General features: G+C 43.1%; 1 protein-coding gene across 3 annotated transcripts in view; it reads right to left on the reverse strand.

Moving 5' to 3' along the window:
* The window catches only part of LOC126868183 (discoidin domain-containing receptor 2-like), a 159,279-nt gene that overhangs the window by 43,992 nt on the left and 99,039 nt on the right, over positions 1-16,248 (reverse strand). For all 3 annotated transcript variants that reach the window (XM_050623414.1, XM_050623397.1, XM_050623405.1), the window contains exons 5-6: positions 7,694-7,841; positions 6,617-6,924 (exon numbers count right to left, since the gene is read on the reverse strand). In XM_050623414.1, coding sequence (XP_050479371.1) covers positions 6,617-6,924; positions 7,694-7,841 — 456 coding nt within the window. The remainder of the gene's footprint in view (positions 1-6,616; positions 6,925-7,693; positions 7,842-16,248) is intronic.

Genomic DNA, 16,248 nt, shown 5'->3' on the forward strand with positions numbered 1-16,248 from the left:
TCGTGGATACATGAGTTTTAGCTGGAATTATCGTAGTCCTAAGATTTGTTACCTGCTAGTTCTGGGTCACTCGAATTAGAAAATATCACAGGACTGGTAGAACTGACTCCGCCATAATTTTGTCAAATCTAACGAGTTTGAAAAGTTTTTTGTCGGATCAGGAGAATTTGAAGTGATTTTGTTTTTGAAATGGTTGCTAGTAAGTTTGATGTGTTTGACCACAGAGACTGTCAGAGTCCACGGATTTGGGATAATTCTAGTTGAATCCTGTAAGTCCGTGCGTATATCGTGGAAAGTCTCAGGTAGGTCCCATAGTGGATATAGTATGCCATGGAACCGGGATACTATCACGGTAATGTCAAATAAATCCCATTGTTCCGGGTTTATATCCAGACGATCCCATGATCCAACTAGAGCACGACTATGAGGTCATTGGATTCGATTCGCTTATAATACAAATGTGCGAGAAAATTTTACGATTGCTGTGAGCCGCTACGCAAAGTGCAATCTCAGATATGCAATGGAAGGATTAAGGAACAGGGAAGTTCATAACATAGTAAAGAAAGAAAAAAACTCAATGACGCGGAATTTTTTTGCAATTAGCAGTCCTTTTTCTTTCCTTAAATCCAATGGGCTTTGTTATTTTATAGCTGTTAGTTCGATGTGACTAATTATAAACTAAAGATTGGATTTTCTAATTCCTCGAAACATGCACTCGAGAAAATACCAAGTCAGGAAATTCGACTGTCCACCCCCAGCAACTTGTCCAACTCACAATCATTTTTCCTCCACAAGTCCGCAACATTTAAGACTAAACTCATCGAGAGCACACGTATTTCATCTACAAGTCTGCGCGCCTATCTTGCTTTTTTCAAACTGTCCTTGCGCTTCAAAGAGACTCGATTGCATCAAGTTGCAGTTCGAGGGAGCCGAGTAAAAGTTCGCGTGAACGATCTCTCGTACTGCAACGCGTACATATCTAGAATCCTTCGGCAAGTACATTGTTTCACAAGAAAAATTCCATCTCCGGTATATACAAACTACGTGTTTGCAAGCCAAAAAGTCCCGTAATAATTAGAAAGTTAGCGGCTCCTTTCGCAGTTCGTTTGCAGCTAATTTCTTGTCGTCTTTAAAGACGACGACGGCGACGCGACGTCTCCTTTTTGTCCCGAACGGGAGAGGCCCGCCCCTTTTGGCAACGTCGGGCAAAACGCCGCTCGTCAGGGCTTTTTTAAACGCGTGGGAGGAGAATAGCGTTTCGTATCGCAGTCTATTATCGCCCGTAGGCGGCGTGTTTCGTTGGCTGGTTCCGTCGAAGGGGAAAATGTTATTTGGATATCAAAGATGCGCCACGGGCAAAGCCCCGACACAGCCATTGTGCGAGGGGTTCCGGTTTATGAGCTTGCGAAACTACGCCGGTAGACGGGGTCACTCTGTATATAAAACCTGGCGACGCGGAAGGGAATCTGGAGGACGATCGGGTGTTCGGGTGCTTCTGTTTCCAGACTCGACCACCAAGAGGGCACCGACATGGCGGTATCAGAGGGCTGCCGCGTCAAAGAGCGTCCTCCCGTTCATAGTTTATTATACGCGCTTGTTACCGTATTCTCTCCCTCTCTTTCCCTCTCCTTCTGTCTCTCCCTTCTTCTCTGTTTCTCTTTTCTCTCATTCTTTTACAATATTCGTGATGGCCCGTGAGCATGCATATTTGCGTACGCTAGCGACCGGGATAAGTGAAGAATTTCGTACGCGTAATTTTTATCCATCCGTTTTGTCGGTCTCGCGAACACGTCACGTATCTACCGCTGCCCCCAGGTTCGTTTCAATTGCACGCGTTCCGCGGTCGAACGGCGAAAAAGCGCTTACCGTGGTCGTTCAGAGGAAGACCGCTCTCCCACGATCGCAACACGTCGAATCGGAACGCAAACGCGTTTTTCGCCCGCCGGTGTTCGCCGCCGCGCGTATTTGCGTTCCGCGGTGAACGCGCTTTTCCTGCAGGCGGGAATTTTTTTTCTACCCTTCCCCTCTCTCTCTCTCTCTCTCTATTTTGTTCGTTCTCCGGTTCGCTCAGTTTGTCGATCTTCGGCATTAATTGCCTTGAAAAACGTGGGCCGTGCACGCCAGCCAAGCCCCGTCGAAATGTCCCGATGATTTTTCCTCTACCCAACCCTATCCCTACCTGTCCCACTGGTCATGGCTGAATAAAATATCGTCAGCTTTACCGTGGCCGCGCGCGTGAAATCGCTGATACCGAAAATATAGTCTCTTCCTGTGTTGGTCGGTGGTGCGCGCCTGTCGAACAGCACGGCCCCGAGCTGCGGAGATCGAACGTTTCAATTAAACGGTGTTATTTATTCGGACAAAATGCTCCGCGTCAATGTATTCATGAGCGTGACGTCGTATGAAATTTTTAAAGTTCATCAGGCTGGTTATCAACGTTGCACACGGAGATACGCTGTTGCGAACACGAACGACCGTTGTCAGATAATCACGGTAACAATTATTGAAAATGATTTTTTGATGAGCGAGAATACGACCGATGTTCGATTAACATTGTATGATTTAGCCTTATTGATTGAAAGCCGAACATGCCAGGGGCACCCTCGGCCACCCACGCACCCTGTCGCTTACGAAATACACGAAATACCCGGAACGCTTTTATCCGAATCAAAATTCGGCCACTCCCCATTTATAGTACATACTGTTCAATAATCGTCCATGCATATTTCATCGCACGCGCTACCAAATCTTTAAATGCGCTACGCCGACGAGCAAAACAGCCGCGCGAGTTAAAGCGGATTTGCGACGAGCACCCTGTGGATTGCGTGGCCTGGCAAACGCGCTCTACCGGTGTGTTATTGCCGTTTCAAGTATTTGCGTTATCGTAGCACGGCGATGTTAACGGGAGCGAAAGTGTGTTCGCGTTTATCGTTCCGAAGAAAAAGATTACGATATTAATTGCGATGTGTTTGCTTTTGCGCGTTGCTTTTGCGTACGATAAATAATTTTCAGATCAAAGCCGTTATGTTATTTCAGAAAGTGGCGAAACGAGATAAATGAAACATTTTTGATTATTTATCGTTTGGCATATTATCGATTGTCTCTGGCGGGAAGTTCGTTTATAAGTTGTATATAGAGGAGAAATTTAATTACGCGAAAATAATTAATTCTATATAAGAATGTTGTACGCGTTCCATGGAACGTGATTTCGTTACTGCCGCGCGAAAATCCCTTGCCGTAGAAACTCGAAGATTGTATAAGCGACGCTTCTTTGACTTTTTTACTCGGTTAGGAAGTGGTAAAAAGCTCCGACGAGATATAGACGGTTTACGGGCAAAAGAGTCTTGATTGACTTTTGGCAAAAGAGATTTAGAATCGGTTAGCGAGGTGCTAGCAAAGATAGGTACCGGGGGTTTACTTTCTTTCCTTCCTTTTTCTTTCCTTCTCTCTCTCTTCGATTCTTAGGTTTCTGTTCTTTTTCTCTTCTTATTCCCTACTTTCTCGTCCCTATTATCTTTCCTATTATACTATTTCTCTCCTCCTTTTTTCCTTGCTTTTCCCCCTTCTCCGTTCCTATTCTATCTTCTCTCAAAAGACTTCGCTTATATCAGTCAGATTATCCATGATCTGCACGGAGTTAATCCTAGATATTCATCGTCAGTTTCTCAACTTTCAAATATTTGAAACTCGGGCATACGTAATATACAGGCACATGAAAATCAAAATTGAAAACAGATCCGTTTTCCAGTAATTTGAGGAAACCAACAAAAACCAACTCGACATCGATCGAAATCAAATCATTTTGCGGAACGTGCCACAAATTGATAGTCACCTAATACGCGTTACTAATAAGCTTTTACACATTTGAATATTTCAACAGTTACGATTTAATCCTGTCACGTTTTATCGGTTATTTACCACCCGATTATATCTTTCTAACGTTAAAAGATACATTCGATTTGGGCAGAATACGAAGAAAGAATTTTCATTAGCGCGCACGATTTCTCGTCTCAATTTTATGTCAAACACGGTTTTAAACGTTACGAATTCTTTCTGTTTGCTAAAATCAGAACGAGATTGAAATACAAATGGAACATAGCAGGGTTAAATACAGCTGTCTGCTCCAAATCCTCCGATTATTCTCTTCGTTATCAATAAACATTAAAGCTTTTACGACCATTGTCTTTAAGAGTTACATTATCCTTCTGGTTATCGATATACCAGTGACAAATCGCTGGGTCAGCAACGATTCGTCGAATCGGATAAATCTGCAGTTTTGATCTCTTTGTGCATGGTAATCGTGAATTTTATTCCGCGGGCGGAAATAATTCCATTGTCGGGCCGATTTCGCATTCGAGTCGCATGCGTCCGCCGCTATCGTGTCCGTATCAATGCAGAGGGTGGCGTGGAGCCGTGGGGGTTGAAAGAGAGAGGCGAGCAGATCGAGTGGCGGATGTATTTGCATTATATTATCGAACTTAACGCGGACGACGCGGAAGGGTCGCGAAATCGCAGCGAAACGGAAATTGTACAAGGGATCGAATTATTGGCCAAGCGACGAAGAATGTCACGAATAACACGAGTTTGCCAACTCATTTCCGGTTCGTCGTCACGCATTGGATTATAATCGTAACGAACGACACGCGGCAACGTTTCTTCCGCGTTTTCAAACGACCTGCGATAGCGTTTTTCTGTTCGCGCACGCGCGCGTTGGTATTAGATTTGCGAATTTACATTAATTTTACGGGACCAAAAAAGAAAAAAAAAAAAAAAAGAAGAAGGGACAGGAGGAAGCGTCAGAATCGAGGCTCGCGTGAACACACTTTAATATCGTCCGGCATGCGTGTAATACCTCGCGTATTTTTGTAATTAACGAAGCACGGGGGAATTAAAGCGAAACTTTCCTTGACTCGAGCTCGTCTCGAATTCATGGCATTTTGAAGCGGGAATGAATTAGTAACAGTCATATCGTTACTCTGCTCTTTCCCAACGACGATCGTTCGTAACGTTGTTAGCAAACGTAACGTAGTGGAATTTTTATATACAGGCTGTCTCGCAGCATGTATGATTCATCCTGATTCAGTCGTATGCTCGGCAGTGAATATAAATGTAATAAGAGGAAACGTTCTTTATTTTTCGTTAAAAGAAATATTCGTAATGTATAATCACGTAACGGAATCATACTATCATAGTGATACCACTTTGTCATTAAGAATTATTTATTATATAGACCATAGGAAATAGGTTAAAATTCGAAAGAAGTATCGAACGACACTGGTCTTCTCACAGATCCTGTGCAGTAGATACAGATAATTTATCTGGCATTTTCATGTAACAACCTAACATAATTCCTATTTATACAAGTGGATCATTTTCGTTAAATCGAATGACCGGCAGAGAAGCATAAAGATTCACGATACCAACGTTGAAAGCGAAAAGGGAGCGAATTCGAGCGTTAATGCGTTCGGCTTAAAAGCATATGCTAATGAAAGCTAGATCGCCGATGATGAAAGTAAGTCGCTGGGCTGTTTAATAACAGAGATCACGTGTCCCGATTATTGCTGCTTTTAAGCAATATCGCGCGATCTAGCCAATAAGGCACGCTCCGAAGATACCCAACTACAGGAATTACCGTTTCAAATTGTATTTATATTCAGCCGGCGTCTGACTGATAAAGCGTCGAGTGGAATATTCGATCAACCGTGGGGGGATACGGAGAAGGAAGAGACGCTCCGAAACGACCAACCTAGAGCGAGCTAACGGTAAAAGGATCTCGAACAACTGTGGATGGTGAGCCTGTTGATCGTGCGCTGCTTGCGCATTCCTTACGGGGGTTACAGGAATAACGTCGCCAAAGCGAGGGTAAACGATTTCGCTTTCTGTGTGTTTACGCTGGCGACAAGGGCGTGGATACGTAATTAGACGTAAAACCTGTTCCTTCTTAATTCCCACTTTATCTTTATTTTACCGAGATCCACGATTTATAAAGGTACGGTGGAATTTTATTTCGGATCTTTTATTTCAACCATCGAATGATGTTTCCCAGCGCTTTTACGTGTGGAATTTCGTTAAAGATTCACGTCGCGCCGAGGGTCAGAGGCAACGACCTCTTCGTAATCGCGTTAAATTGCCATCTTGAAATAACTTAGAGCTAATTAAGGCGAGCAGAGAAATACTGCGAGGTATGGAAAATGTGTTAGAATAATAGATTCTTGCGGAGGTTCGCTATGTACAGTCGACGATGAGAAAAAATTTGTACAGTTCGTACAGAGTACATTATCGCAATTCTATAGAAGTTCGTAAGATTGTACAATCTAAGAGAGCAACTTATAAAAAGAATATTATACAAACTTCTGAAATTCTCCGTCATAACCACAAAACTTTGGGTGATTTAATAATGCAAAATTAAGTGATAGAAGATTGCGAATGAAACACGATGTTGTTTCTCAAATCTCTCATGCTCGATGTTACATGTATACGATATTGTACTTTAATAAAATCGTTAATTAACTAAACGACAAAGATATTCGTTTCCGATAAAACTGGCTCTAAATTTTACTACTACGCTCTGAGACGATTAACGAATGAAGAATTCAACGATCAGTAAAACACTCACCTGAACATCCTTGGTGAACTGATTGTTGCAGTAGATGTGGATGGCCGAGAACTCTCTAACCTTGTCGAATTCGAACTTGATCTCGACCGGTTGTCCACGTGTGTCGTTTCTCCATCCAACCCATCCCTGCGTGCGATCGTTATCGTAGTATCCCAGTTTGAAGTTATCAGGACCCGTCCTGCCGTCTGTCAGCTGGCCCAGTCCACGTCGTAGCTCCCCGTCCCAGTGTCCATCGTAGGTGGCATCGAAGAATTCCCATCCATTACCCCTTTTATCACCTTGCGGCATCGAATAGGATACCACGCCATCTGCGATCAGGAGGTCAAGGTGTAAAGTCACTGCTGAATGGTCATCCTCCACCTTTTAATGACTCGTGTAAAAGCTTCGACTCTGTCGGCTGACATCGTTATGATCGTATAGAAACACGATACGGGATACGTTAGGAGTTTCGACAATGCAGTGAAAGGAACAAAGATTAATGATACACAAATACGTGTATTTTAATGAATATACAATCCGTAGATGTTAATTTTTTGATACCGCGTGAATGTAATTAACGGAATATGTACGATGGAAAATGATACGAGGAATAATGGACGTTTTCAATTAAACGTTGAAACTAAAAGGATATTTTATCCGAAGCAACATCGTTGGTTGATTAAGAGTTCGCTTAAACGTAGAAATTTGCAGTTTTTTTTATTGTGACAATCATTGACATACGCCCGCGTGCGTGCAAGGAAGAAAGAAAGAGAGAGAGAGAGAGAGAGAGAGAGCGCAGTCGATGCAAGTCTGGCAAAATACCCGAAGGCGTTTGAATTCACAATTAATTGGACTCGCTCGCGTTGCAAACGTGCAAGACACAATAGTAGGTCTATGTTGCTTGGTGTGTACCTTTCCGTTTGGTTAAACGTTTAATTCGATGTTGGTTCATCAAAGGAAGAAAGGGATAATTGTACAAGCAAGATTCTGAAAAGCAAATTTGCGCACACGGCAATGGCATAAGGGTTAATGGACAGTCCAGTGAGTATTCTAAGCGGCGGCAAGTTCAACGAAAATTGGAGAGTGCAAACAGCTTACCGCTCCAGTAACATCCGTAGAGCTCGACCCGCATGCAAACCGTCCGCGTGTGATGGCTGTAGGGCAGAAAACGGATCTTGCTCGCCCACAGAGGCGGCTCCAGCTCGTGCTTGGACTCCAAATACGTGTTCGTGTTACCCTGTATTACCTGTAACCGTGGAAACCTTGGTTAAAGACCAGGACAATTCCGGACTTCGGCCTAACCTTTGAGTTCTGTCGTTTCAGCCTCGCGAGAGAACGTGGCATTTCCTCTCTCTCTATTTCTTTCCCCTTTCCCTCTCACCCCACTGTCCTAGATACCTTCAACTTAGATCATTAGGAACATATACGTCACTCGGGGACACTCTAACTTTGTTCAACTCTCGAACAGCATCGAGGAAAGTTTCAACGAATCGCCGGGACGATTCGTCGGTCGTACAGCAATTTCTGACTCTTGCTTGGTCAGACTTTAGGTCTTTCCGGCACCTAAGCCAAAGACATTTGAACTTAACCCAAACCAAAAAGCAGCAGCACGCGTCACGGTGCGATGTTTCGCAACGGGACGTGCTTCGAACGAATGGTTCACGAGGGGAACGTTTTCGACGTGGATCCTTCCGCTTTCCCATGCGCGAACCTTTCAACGTACGTATGTGACGCGGCGGCAATGGGAAAAGCTATAATCGGCGCGCGTCAATGTGTCTGCGACAAGTTCGGCCCCTCTTCTGTCCACACGGTATTCTGTCAAAGCACCTCCCTCGCTCGTGATGACATTTATATCACCGGGAAGATGCGTTTCTGCACTTCGGCACATACTGGCATACCATCGTCTGACCGTGGACATCCCGTCACAGGGCGGACACCGCGTTCCATCGCATCAGACGGGGGCTAAGGACTAATTTCATCCCACATTCCACCACGTTAGGTATGATGAGGGAGAGAGTGGGAAGCGAGCCGGGAATCGACGTGGGTTGGATCACAGAGGCACAGACAGGTCGAGGAAGAGCGATAGACGTATATAGCAAGAGAGATATAGTCCGAGGGTTTGAGTTAAACGTCCATCGCCCGCATTCTCTGATCTTCGTTAGGGAGACGAACATATTGCAGATACTCCTCTCTCTCTCTCTCTCTCTCTCTTCCCTCTATATCCTTGTATACGTTTCCACGTCTACGTCTTGGAACGTGCACATAGTGATGCAATATTGATTTCACGTTGTGGATTTATGAATAAAATAAGCGGTTTATCTGACGTTGGGAAAGGCTGGTGTGGACGGCGTGCAGAAACTCTAAGGTGGAAAAGGGGTGCAAGGTCTCTGGGGATCACGCGAAGTGGCGTTGCCCATGGCGAGTAGATAGCTACCGCCACGGAGATACTCTTGTGTATACGGTATACGTTGTACACACCTCGACACACGGATACACGTGTAGGTACACAAGGGGCGAGCGGATAAATCTACGTGGATGTGTGGACAAACCGGCAGTTTCTTGTGTGTTGCGGCCCAGCATGCAACACAGTTGCGTGACGGAGCATTTTGCGGCTGGCACGACACATTCTGTGCACGTTTCCTATCCCTCCCACCCTTTAACATATACACGTTCCGTACCATCGGCCAGCCTCTGTCTCTTTTTGGTACGACTAAGCATCGACTTCGACTACTATTACCGCCTCTATTCCCACCGCGCTCTTCCATTCCTTTGTACCACCGGCGTCACTCCATGTATAACCGAGAGGCCGTTTCTTTCGATTTGTTTGCGCGGTTATTGAAATACCTTTTCCACCTTGTTTTTGGTCGACTGTTTGCTCTTCCTGATATTGGATTACTTGGTCCACTGTTTCTAGCGTGTTTCGAATGTTGCCGTTGATACTTTTATTTTTTGTTAGGGGAGATACCAGCATTTTAGCGGGATAAAGGCAGTTGTTAACCGATAGAATTTCTCTACGATATGTTTTCCAAGTGTCATTTTTCTTTTCTCCCTTCGCATTGTAATTTGTTTGTTTGGGCTTTCCGAATTAACGTTCATTGTATTTTGAGAGAAGTAGATTTGCTCTAAAAATATCATCAAATCGGTACAGCGGTTAACGGATTGAATTCTTCGGGAAAAAATAATACGTTTGTTGCAAGTTTTATAATTTCAAAAAAGACCGAAACAATACCTCGTTGGAAATCCGGTCATTTATATGTAATATAAGTTCAGGATTACTTAAATAAATTATAATGTACCGCATTCAATAAATATGACGTAACTTTAAGAAATATTCTATTAACCTAACCGTACCAAAAATGTTTTCTACGAGTACGACACGGATACGGGTCGTCGAATACGGAACGTGCCCGCCATACATATCGACTTTTCTTTATAAATATATAATTAAGGTTTTTCAGCGCTGGAGAGCAAGTTTTAGGCTTTTTCCACCCCGAAGCTGGTCCTAGCCGGCTTGCAGGTCATCGCTTCCTTCGAGAAACTGCCACTTGGAAAGCGTTCCCCGAGGTGAACCCTTACTTCTTGGTCGGCATATACCTTACAGAACGCAGAGTAGCAACCCACCCTTCTGTCTGGGGTCGATTCTTTCTCATTTCGGGCACCCAGGGACCCGTACCAGTAGCATGTTACACCATCACCTCTGCCACGCTTTCCACTGGCGTAGAAGCGTAAGTTTGTTCCCTTGGAATTTAATGAGATAGCCACGTGCGAGTAGAATTTAATTTCTCGAAATGGATCCGCTAAATCTATCGCCTATGCGAACATTCGTTCTTAGAATATTCTCGACCTTTGCTTTCTTTATTCTTGACGTCACATTGAAATTGGTAATCATAGTCATATACACGCAGTGGAACTGTATTCATTGGAACGAAATCTTTATTTACGGTCGATTAAATAAACTCGCAAATCGAATACATTTATTTGAACTTCTATCATGCGAATCCTGGTTATACGTATGTATCGCTTGCTACGCTCGGATAAATAGAATTCTACTCTTTTCGCACCGAAATTACCACCTCGCAATTTGTAAAATTTAATCGCAAGATCTAAATTCTTTTATCGTCAAATTAATTGCTGTTACGTAAGAGAGTTTATTTAACTACTGCTAACTGGTAATTTGTGTCTTGTGAAATTTCGCTAATACCATTGGCTCGCGCGGGTTCAGACAATTGAATTCGTAAATCCAAGTTAAGTTAATCTTTGTACAATCATCGTTAATAGCTGAAAAATAAATCATGTCTAATACCGAAAACTCTACCATTGCTTGCCATTCTACTTCCTCGTTCGTTCCACGATCGAAGTTGAAATGTCAACGAGGCAATTTATCCCGTATATATCCAGACTGTCTGCTATACGTCGTAGGTCTCGTGTGATAAACACCGAACAAAGTACGATACTTTCGCGAGGGTCGACGCCATTGAACAGATGCACGCCATTCTTCCGCGCATTAGCCTTCAGGGCGATGACTGAAAAGGGTAGATATTACTTTTCATTACCTTGGCAGCGCGAGACCTTCGAAACGCTAGACGACCTTGCAACTCTACCTGTTCGCTACTACGTTTACACAACCGAATACGTTTACAGGAAAAGAGGCAAAGCTGTGGAGACGGAGAGGGAGACGTCGCGTGCCCTTCTAATGCGATTTCCTGCTACTTTTACTTTCCCCTCTCGATGCACGAATGCGTGCGTGCGTGCGTGCATGCGTAGCACGCCAGTGCATGCGCACAGGGGTCAAGTGTTAAGCGCTGAGCAATTATAGCTGATATCGATCTGCGTTATTGTTCGGGGTTCTCCGGTTCACGAGTGTTTGCTCGTGTGATACGTATTATCTGCCACTGTTCCCTTTCGTCTGACCATTATCATCGATATAATGGAAAGCGTGCTGATAAAATGTTTGGAACAATTCCATCGTGGCATTAATATTCTTTCGTTGATTGTTTGTGAATTAAGTGTCGATTAAGCATTCCTGTTTATTTTCTATTTTTCCTCATATTTTGTATATGAAGATGATAGAGGAAGAACGTGATAAGTGAAACCTTTTGTTCTTATAAGGGAGCAATTTCAAAATTCAATATGTTATTAGATAATCATTTTTTTTTACAGGAAGACTATGTTTCTATTTGGTCTTTTGGGTTAATTATATATTTTGTCTATTTTCTTGAACATTTTCAATACTAAAGAGATTAATACACGCTAGTAATCCCATTGACATTTTCATGAAACTTTGCGGATTTACTTCCTACTGTTAAAAGATTCACATCGTTGGACCTAACAGACTGTTCTTTACGATGCACTTTCTCTTAATTATAAAAAGGTCAACGAGAAAAAACTTATCATCGTTTCTTCCTGAGATTTTTAAATCGTGAATTAAGGAAACGGAACTGCAGAAGTTAAAAAAGTATTTGGAACAATTCAGCGTGTTTGTAACGTCGAAATGTTTTGAAACAATTTTTTTAATTATAGCAGCACTCTATGGGAGCGCAGAATACGAAAAAAAAAGATAAATAAACGTTTACCACGAGTTTATTACGTATTAAGCAAGTGAAATTGTAAGGCGTATGAAGCGAGTTGATCTTGTTAATAACTCGGGGACACGAGACAATATCAGCGAAGATAGCCGTTGTTTTGTATGCCTTTCATTCATCATTCAAACACTATAAAATTACATCGTGGTCTCGTTCCGCGACTATCAAAGATGCGATGTATTTTTGAAGAAGCAAACGACGCGGAAAATTTCTCAAGAGCGATTGTTTAGCCTCGAACGAGTTTTGTTATTGTCTCGCTACGGAATCAAGGTATCCACCTTTACCTCTTTGTTTCCAGCTATATCTATCGTATACTATATAAAGATATGTTTGTAGTAACATCGTTATTCAAGCCCTCATTTTTATGGCCAAGGAAATTGAATGTAAACATCGCATCGAGCAACCGAACGTTAATTGGAAGCCACCGAATAAAGATCATCTTTCGTTCGTGTGACGATAGAAAATAAATTCAAGATTCGGAGCACAAATACAAGAGAAATTATTGTATATACTTACTAGAAAGGGATTTAGCAAAAAGATACTGGAATAGATTTTACATAATATTCCTTTTGTTACAGAAAGGTATTTTAACATTTTTCACAAAAATTTATCATAAAAAAATTTGTATGAATATATAATGTATGTTGTACGAATTCTGATTATATCGGTAAAATTTGAGAACAGTTCGAAAACGTATGTGCAAGTTACCAGACATTTATCGCAAACTACGTTCGCCGAGCAAAAATAAAAGAACGGAATGAATAATGAGCTCAAACATATAATTAGTATGAAAGATGGTCTCGCTGAATATTGTGATTTATTTATATAGCGAATAATTGATTATTCAAACTTGCAACGAATATCGTGTAACTTCAGGTTTGTTCCAAATTTTACCGATATAGTCTTGATAATCGCGTCTCGTTACAGTACTAACGAGATTTCAATATGTTTCCTACAACACGTGCAATATATATTCATAAAAAATATCTATAAGCGTTCAAACGCTTTAAAATGTAACACGGCGAAAACTGAGGTTTTAACATCCATTTTGTTTCATTTGAATTGCAAAAGATTGAGAATGACGAGAATATCATAACTTGCTCGTGAGAATATTAACAACGACGAATCAAAAGTAGAAATGGATTTCGCTGAATCGAGATACTCGAAACTCCTGTGTCGTCGAGACACTCGCGGCTCTTTGAAAATCGTTTAGCTTCATAGGTTTGGACGAGCTGTCGATCGAAAGTTAGCAACTTTGATTCCGTTTATATGGATGGGAAGCAACGTACGGGAAAACGCTAAAGAGATCGCTTATCCCCGAAGAGATGCTTGGAGGAAAAATTCGGTGAGCCAGGCGTTCCAACGTCCTCCACTTAAGATACGCGATTTTCAAGTACCTATAACTTATGCCCATGACCGTTTTTGCCTATCGAGCCGGCGTATAAAAGAAATTTATTGCATCGGAGCGTGTACGTCGCGTACCATGGACGAGCGTTTCCGTGAACCGCTACACTCGCGATGTTATTGGATTTTCGGTTCTCGATAGAACGATATTTTTACGAGAACGTTTTACTTATTTGCCTCCCACCGCTACTCGTAACTATATATCTGCAGATCCAGCTGATTACCTTTTACACGAATGCAAACATCGTATTCGCGGTAAATCGACGAGTTAAATCGACGAACGCTGCTCCACAAGGAATTTCGTACAATTTGACGGTTCGAATACGTAATCCAATATGCGATGTATCATATCACCTGTTCGCTAGGAGTGTGACATATTTCAAAAATCCTCAACTTCCACATATCTGTTACAATTAAATCTGTTAAAGCGAGATATTAAGTGGGATGACAATGTCGTCATTTCACCGAATCAAGTTAATGCTATTTGTCGAACGCTATCGAATAACACGAATGAGAAACTGGCTTTAGAAAACTATCGGGGGAATTATAAAAGAAAGCAAACTTTTCCACCGCGAATTGCTCGAGTAACTCAGATATTTCAAAATCTTTGTTCCAAACTTTCCGAAAAATTTGCTTTTCTTAATCGTATTACTCTTGCCGCAAACCGCAGGCCATTGAGATATTTTCCCTCGAGTATTCGACAATTGTAAAATTTCAGCGTGTAAAATCGCACAGATGTTTAATTTTCGGAAACGTTGGCAAGCTTTTTGGTAGACTCTGAAAATACACGTACCTATACATACTCGAGCACGGCTGTACGGTTCGCTCATCGCAGGAAATTTCGCGTTTCGCATCCCCGCCGCGTAGACCGGTGGTGGTTAAACTTTCGAGTCTGTCCGTGGTTCGATATCCATCCTGGTGGTATCTCCGGCAACGGGCGAAGATCTGGTTTCCGTCGAAGCGCGCCTCGCTTCATCCGGCCCATTAGAAACAGTTATGGTACCGGTTAGAATAACAATCGGCCGTGATAAAGCTTCGACCGAGCGTATTCCGTGACGCGGCCGAATTATCACGCGGACAACATTTCGCTAATGTTCCCGGCTTCCTGTGCGTGCGACATTATAACTAACATTACACACCGGCCGCAATATCGCGTCGACCTGTCACCCTTATTTTTTCCACCACCCCATCGCGCGCCATTTACCATTTACGTATGTACGTGTGCGCGTGTATGCGTGTGTGTGTATGCGTTTGCGTGCGTTTGCGTGCGTACGAGCCCGTGATTTACGTGGAATCGTGGCTTAGCCAGGTTCCAGGACTGGGAACCAACGCAACGTTGCTTGCGTGTCGACACGCAGGCATTCGTCTCCTCACGCACCCTCCTTCGCCCCTCTATACTTATCCCTTTCCGTAATTATCGGATTTCCACACGGAATTCCCGCGTCACGGGTCGAGGTACACACGAAGAAAAGCTGACAGTTCGAGCTGGTTGTTCGCGTGACACGATAATGACGAATTGAACGATCGGCGTATAGGGTGCTTTCAGCCTGGTGATACACCTGAGCAGCTGGTTATTCTTCGTGAAAAAATTATAGGGATAGAAGGAAGAAAGGTTTCCCGTTTGAGGCTCCGTTTTGAAGAAAATCAGGGTTGCAAGTTTGCGGCTATACGTGTACTTGGCTCTCTTTAAGCCGAATAGGGGTGGTAGTACGATAAGCAAAGTTACTTTATAGACAAGAATATGAAATGTAAGATAGAATTCGTTTATTGTAGGTTTTGTTCTCTAGAAAATTAAATTCCGTATAGATGTCATCGGTATATCGTCAGAAGTTACACTGCAGATATTTCGTCGTCCATTGTCCAACATTAAGTGCACGTGCACTCACGAAATTCTGAATATTTTTGATTAATAATATGGTATTTATAATTATCAACTATATCGTTTATCTTCAGACACTCCGTATACGCGAACGGCGCACGCTATCTCGCTTAACGACGAGCGTTTCGCGCGACAAGTCGACGAACTCGTTGATTTTACGAAGCGACGTTCGACGGTGAAACGAGTCGAGGAAATGACTCGCGTGACGCGTCAGTTTTAACCATCACCGGCTGTCGTTGGACGTGGTTGTCCGTGTTGTTCACCATGTTACTGGCTACCATCGCGTTTTTCTTCTTCGGTACTTTTCCCTTCTAACTGATGGAAATTAAACGTGGTCGAACAGAGCGCAACTTTTCCTATAAATTGTCGAGCAAAGATAGATAGATGGCTGCGCACGCGACGCTTCTCTCTCGCGCGCGTGCAACCTTTGTATCGGTGCAACGTGCGTGGAACTCCGTGATTAAGTGACGTTTCGAGATTCTACGTGGCGAGTTTGTCATAGTAAAATCGCGAGCTAGAGGACGTTCGTGAAAGAGAAAATGTTAACGATGGATTGTGGGTGGTGGACGATGGGAGAAGGGGCAGGCGAACGACAGCGTCCCTCCAGTGTCGAGGGTCACTGGACTCTACCGAGAAGCATGATTAAGGGTCGTTTTAAAGCTGCCGTACACGGGGATACACGGCCGCCTCCTTTGAGAGCGAAACCGGGTCACTCTGATTAATTGAAGTTTTTGCGAAAACCGGCCGATCTTGCCTGCCCCGATCCTTTCTCTATTTTCGTCCCATTA

The sequence above is a fragment of the Bombus huntii genome, chromosome 1 (assembly GCF_024542735.1).
Source record: "Bombus huntii isolate Logan2020A chromosome 1, iyBomHunt1.1, whole genome shotgun sequence".
Lineage (NCBI taxonomy): Eukaryota > Metazoa > Arthropoda > Insecta > Hymenoptera > Apidae > Bombus > Bombus huntii.